The 6,000-nt window shown below is 39.8% G+C and overlaps 1 protein-coding gene across 2 annotated transcripts in view; it reads right to left on the minus strand.

Annotated features, from left to right (window-relative positions):
* wars2 (tryptophanyl tRNA synthetase 2, mitochondrial) overlaps nucleotides 1-5,752 on the minus strand; it is a 40,570-nt gene extending 34,818 nt beyond the window's left edge. The window contains exon 1 of one of the 2 annotated variants that reach the window (XM_061724406.1): nucleotides 5,638-5,752. In XM_061724406.1, coding sequence (XP_061580390.1) covers nucleotides 5,638-5,742 — 105 coding nt within the window. In that variant the 5' untranslated portion in view covers nucleotides 5,743-5,752. The remainder of the gene's footprint in view (nucleotides 1-5,637) is intronic. The other variant, XM_061724407.1, reaches the window with a different exon arrangement.
* Nucleotides 5,753-6,000: the final 248 nt, after the last annotated feature.

The raw sequence follows: 6,000 nt of genomic DNA on the forward strand, positions 1-6,000 counted from the left end.
GAATGAGACGATGCAGAAGAAGAGCATTTGTGGGAAAGAATGACTGATCAACTAATCAACAGCATTACAATTACATTACAGTACAAAACCAATAACATTAACTACTACTTTCACAAAAGTCCATTTGAAACGCAATTTTCAACACAAAACAGACCTGCATCTCAGCTCAGCAGCAGACGAGGCTTCCATTAACTCATTTTTGAATTGAACTGAATACATATCCCTGTAAACAGCTATCACATATCCATCCACGCTTACTGGACTGTCCTCCTGCACAAGTAGACCTTTACAGTTTTAATAAATACCATCTTTGACTGCATACAAACCAGTATATTGATAGCGAATAGCAGTTCAGAACCACTGCATGCAGATACAGCACCATTCTTGTGACGTCACCTCCGATTAAAACAACTATGGCGGGCCGCTCAGTGGCACAGTGGGTTAAGCAAGCGGCTCATATACTGACGCTACAGTCCTCATGCTGGTTCAAATCCCGGCCTGCTCACCTTTGCTGCATGTCATCCCCACTAACTTGAATAAAGGGCCACTAAAGCCGAAAAAAACAACCAAAACAGCTATGGCTGCATGCTGTTGCCTATAGGTCACAAAAAGAGAGTACTTATATGCATTTATTTCAGTGTTTCGCTTCCACTTTAAGCCTTTGTTGTCAACTATACTGTTATTTCTATTTTTTTCTTTTCTATTGGGGGGGGGGGGGGGGGCGATCTCAGTAGAATTCCCATAATCCACTGGAACTTGATAGGCATTACCAGTTTCCAGTCCACATATCAATACCAACACTCCACCAATAATCCAATAATCGACACGCCTCTCTAGCCTAAAGTCACAAATGAAGACAAAACAGATACAGCATCAAACGGTGAAATAATTAAGAATCAGAAATGACAAACCGATGACAATGATAGTATCTGGGCTCTAACACATTATACACAAGTGTCAACAACTAGAAAGTACTCAAAGAATGACTCTCACGTTATTTCCAACCTAATTCCCATTGAGCTCATGACTGAGAGATGTTCTTCATTTGAGTTGATGATCTTTCTTTGGCCAATGATTTAGCTCCAGATGTTTATCAAAGAAGAAAAGAATTTTAAAGAGTGGATTCTTTTTCAACCTAGCAGCACAAATGATGTCATAAAATCACCACGGTTTCATCGCCACAGCGGCATCTAAGATTAGAATCACCATATATTTAATATGTAAAAAAACTGACATAGTCCAAATGTGTCCTTCAGTTCCTGACTTGTGTTGCTAAGTGACAACCAGAAAAAGCACATCTGGACCAACTGAACCTTTGCATTTAATCATCTTTCTCCTTTTTCCTCTCAAGCGTTGTGTTTTTGTTTTTGAATCACACCGGTATTTGCCATTACAACCGAATAATAACGTTAGCGTCACATGAAACATTTAAAAGCAAGCATCAGTTGAAAAATATTGAAAAAAATGAAAGTGTCTGACAGATTTCACACTTTGCGTTTGTCGGTCTGTTGGTTTTCCGAACACTTTTAATCCAAAACCTCTAAAAGAGCATGTTGTTGACGCGTGTCACACCTCTGGGCACTGTGAGCCTGCAGATGTTTGCACATAACCATCAACATTTGGGGAAAATGAAAATAAATAAATGAAAAGTAACACCTCATTTCTGATGTTATTGCAGGTAACGAAGTACCGCTGCAATGCATTTCAGGTGTCCAGCCTGCAGCCCTCTCGTCACGCACCTCTCCGGCATCACAAAGACTTCATGCAACAAAGTACAAACAAGAGAGCACTGAACTTTCCTGCTGTATTACAGCCTATGCATCAACCTGCAGCAGTGTTTTGGTCAGATGGAGGTTTTAAACTGCACTACAATGCAAGAACAGCCTGATATTTGGCTTCCCCTGATAACACTGAAACACATTAATTATAACTATGTGCCAAGGACCTCACACCCAGTTCACAGCAATGGCAGAAAAACCCGGAGCTCACTTGTAAAAAACTTTCTTGAATCCACCACAAGAACGCTGCTGATGACTATGAAAGTGAAACGCACCAAGAAAACACCAAACAAAGAAAAACAAAAGATTTAATCACAATAAAAGGCTTCAACGGACAGAATTTAACGATGAATGTGATGTGTATAATGTTTAATTCCTGTGAGATTTATTTCTATATTCAGCAATGCTCATCTTTCCTTTCTCTGCTTTGTCACTTTATGATTTCCTCCATTTCAGTACTCATATTCCCGGGCTTGTGCTGGATGTTTCCTTTCATCTCTACTCGCCTCATTTCCTCTGAGCAACTGACACCACTAAGGTGACTTTTACTGGGCAAGTTTAAGTCTGTGAAAGCAATTTATGCTCTCAAACTGAAAACATCCAACATTCATATTCAAACTTAATATTATTACTTCCTGTGACAATTGCACTATTATTCCCTACATGTGAATAATTTAAAAAGGGAAAAAGAGGGCCAGATGCAGACTAGAAATATCACTGTGCCATTGCATATTTTCAGAAGAAAGGATGCATTTTGAAAAGCTGCGCAGAAGCAACTTTAATTGACTTAATTCTTGCATTCAGCTGCTGTTGTGCTGCTTAGTTTTTGTTACAACTAGACTTTAATTCATGTTCATGTATTACATGTCAAATAGCAAACTTACCAGTTGGCTTTAAAACAGGAGTTAAAGCCAGGTGTATTATTTGCTTTACTTTAAAAAAGGTAGGCAGATATTTTACTCCCTAAAAACCCATCTGCCCCAGTATCTGCTGGGCTCTACTTTTGATTAGATCTGTCAAGCTGCTGGTTTGTGATGGGCCTGGGCGAAAACCTTTATGTTAATGACCTTCACTGCGATGATTGATGTCAATTTTCCCAAGTCGGTTAATTTGGTGTTTGGATTTAAAAAGTGTGTGTGTGTGTAATCACATGACTCCACCCATCCAGTCTGAACAAGAAGGAAAACCCAAGAAAATGGCTGATGGTTCAAACGAAGAGGCAGCTGACATAACCGCAGACCAAATAACAGGGCTCTAAAGTTCATGCATTGAGCGTGAGACTCACGCATTTCAACAAGTTCACACACTCTCACGCCACACATGGCATTTTTCATGCTGAGAAATTAACCTCACTGCACAGTAACTCCAACAGCCCATCTTACAAATGAGTCTACGGTAGACTACGCTGCTGCTCTGAGGCTTCAGCTCTGAGCAGCTGTCTGGAGTCACCGACCTATCAGCCAATAAGGCATTATATTCCGTGATAGATCAAATAATTAGAAAATAGATTTTTTTTGTTGCCGGGAAAGGTCGGACCTTCCTGGGCCTTTTTGCACTGGTTACATGGCTAAGCACGGTGCGAGAAAAAAACAACCACCTTACTTTGGGCTTGAGGCTCACGCGGAGCTAAAATCCTGTGCAGTTCCTCCACTGGCCGCTAGAGGCCGGTTCAGCAAAACCCTTTTGGTCTCGGTCGTTTCATTTCACACCCATGAAAACTCAAGGGAGGTAGATTGGTGGAGGTTGGTGGGATGGGGGTTGTGAGTCTAGTGGCCACAGAGGTGGGCTGGGGTCTGGAGGACCCAGATTCAAGGCAACCGAGATGAACCACCTTGGGCCCCTGAGCAAGGCCCTTAACTGGAACTCCCTCCCCAAACACATCCGTGACTGTACAGACCTCCCAGCATTCAAATCCCATCTCAAAACTCAGCTTTACAGAACAGCTTTTAATGTGTGATTAATGTCCTGTGTCATGTTGTGTCATCATGTACTGTCCTGTGTCATGTAATTGTCCTATGTGTATTGCTTTTATGATTTTGACTAATGTAAAGCGTCTTTGAGTGCCTTGAAAAGCGCTATACAAATCAAATGTATTATTATTATTAACAATAATAATAATAATAATAATAATAATAATATTAACCCTAATTGATCCATTGTGTATGTGTCTCAGATGTAAGCCGCTTTGAATAAAAGTGTCTGCTAAATTACAGTAGTAGTAAATTAGTTTTGTACCAGGCTGGAAGAACTTATGTTAAACATTACTGTAAATGCATTTTTAATATGATTGACAGCTGCCTCAGCCAATGTCATGGTACATCGCTTAGTGAAGCAACTTCCCATTTGTATTAACCTGGGTTTGGGCATCAACTTCTTCTGCTATTTAGCTGCGCCTATGAAGAAAAATGGGCTTCAAAACTGCTCTTTAGAAGCCAATGGGTCATGTGACCTAATGCCTCGTCCATTGTTTTATACAGTCAGGGAAAAATAAAAAAAATATAATCTGGCTTGGAGAGGGCTCTCTGTGAATTAAGATCGTTTCTCTCATCAGGTCCCACTAGGGCTGGGCGATATGGACCAAAAGTCATATCTCGATATTTTCTAGCTGAATGGCGATACTCGATATATATCGATATTTTTTCTGTGCCATAATTGGGGTTTCCCCCAAAGCATTATAGCATAGCATCTCTGTTAGCTTCATTTTCTTCTGAGGCAAACCCTTAAAAAAAACAGTCAGTTTTAATACAATGCCTTGTGCCAAATGTCACACAGGTACCTTTATTAACAGAGGTCTGCACAATATCAAAATGTATAAAACAAATGAAATAAAAATAAACTTCCTGCATATATAGAATAAAAATGCTTCTTGAATAAAATAAAACAAATATCCCTTTCCTGCATAACAATTAAATTAAAATACACTGTGCAATTAATACAATGTAGACAGTAACAGGCAGACTTTTACACTGAGGTTGACAGTTGTGCAAATAACAAAACATTTGTGCAAATCTCAAATAAAACATGTAAACAGATATTGCATCTTTTTGAGCAAATCTCAAATAATTACAACAAGTCGACTACTGTACATTTTACAGATTTTGTGCCAGGAAAACTAACCTGTCAACACCGTCAGGTTTCAGCACACAAAGGTACTTTTTTGCCAGCGCGAGGGGTCAGCGTTGATCTACAGTCAATTTGTCACAAAATAAGCTATATCGATATAAACAATATTGTCTCGTACCATATCGCGTTTGAAAATATATCGATATATATTAAAATCTCGATATATGGCCCAGCCCTGGGTCCCACCAGGCTGGTGTCTCAGAAGTCTGGAGACTAAGTGAAAACCTCCATCACCTGGTGTAGGAGCAGCAGGGATGCTGGAGGAGGCGTGTGGCTACTGGGATGATGCTGCCTCGGTGGGAGGAACAACACGCATGTGCATTTCATTTATATTGTTCTTATTCTATTTATATGTAGTATAAACCAGGCTTGAGAGAGAGTATACCATTAGGTTGTGGTAAAGTGAGTCTCCTTGCTCATGTGGTTTGTTTGGTGAGTTTCACATGCTCCTTCATCAGTGGAAAGAGGCTCAAACTCGTAGTTCTAACGACTAAACAACCAGGTGAGCTCTCCAAGGTTACACACACACACACACACACACACACACACACACACACACACACACACACACACACACACACACACACACACACACACACACACACACACACACACACACACACACACACACACACACACACTCTGACAGCAGCACTCACCTTTAACTCTTAGAGAACTCACATGAAGACATACTAAGTCATTACTAAAGACGTGCTGCTTTTGCGGCGCCACGTACCTTATTTTCCGGACACACTTCTGTGCAGAGGAACCTTTCAGGAGAGTTAAAAGTCTGAATGAATCTAAATAAACGCTTTACATTAGTCCGCACGGGAAACGCCATGTTGGATGTGACGTCATACTACGGTGGCTGCCGAAGGACAAAAGAGTCAGCGGCATTTCAGCTGCGACAAAAGACAGCCTGGGAGAGGTTTGGAGAAACGTGGAGCCAATTCTTATCAGTAATAATAATAATAACAACAATAACAACAACAACAATATTATTATTATTATTATTATTATTATTATTAATATTATTATTAATATTATTATTATTATTATTATTATTATTATTATTATTATTATTATTATTATTATTACA

The sequence above is a fragment of the Cololabis saira genome, chromosome 6, assembly GCF_033807715.1.
Source record: "Cololabis saira isolate AMF1-May2022 chromosome 6, fColSai1.1, whole genome shotgun sequence".
NCBI lineage: Eukaryota > Metazoa > Chordata > Actinopteri > Beloniformes > Belonidae > Cololabis > Cololabis saira.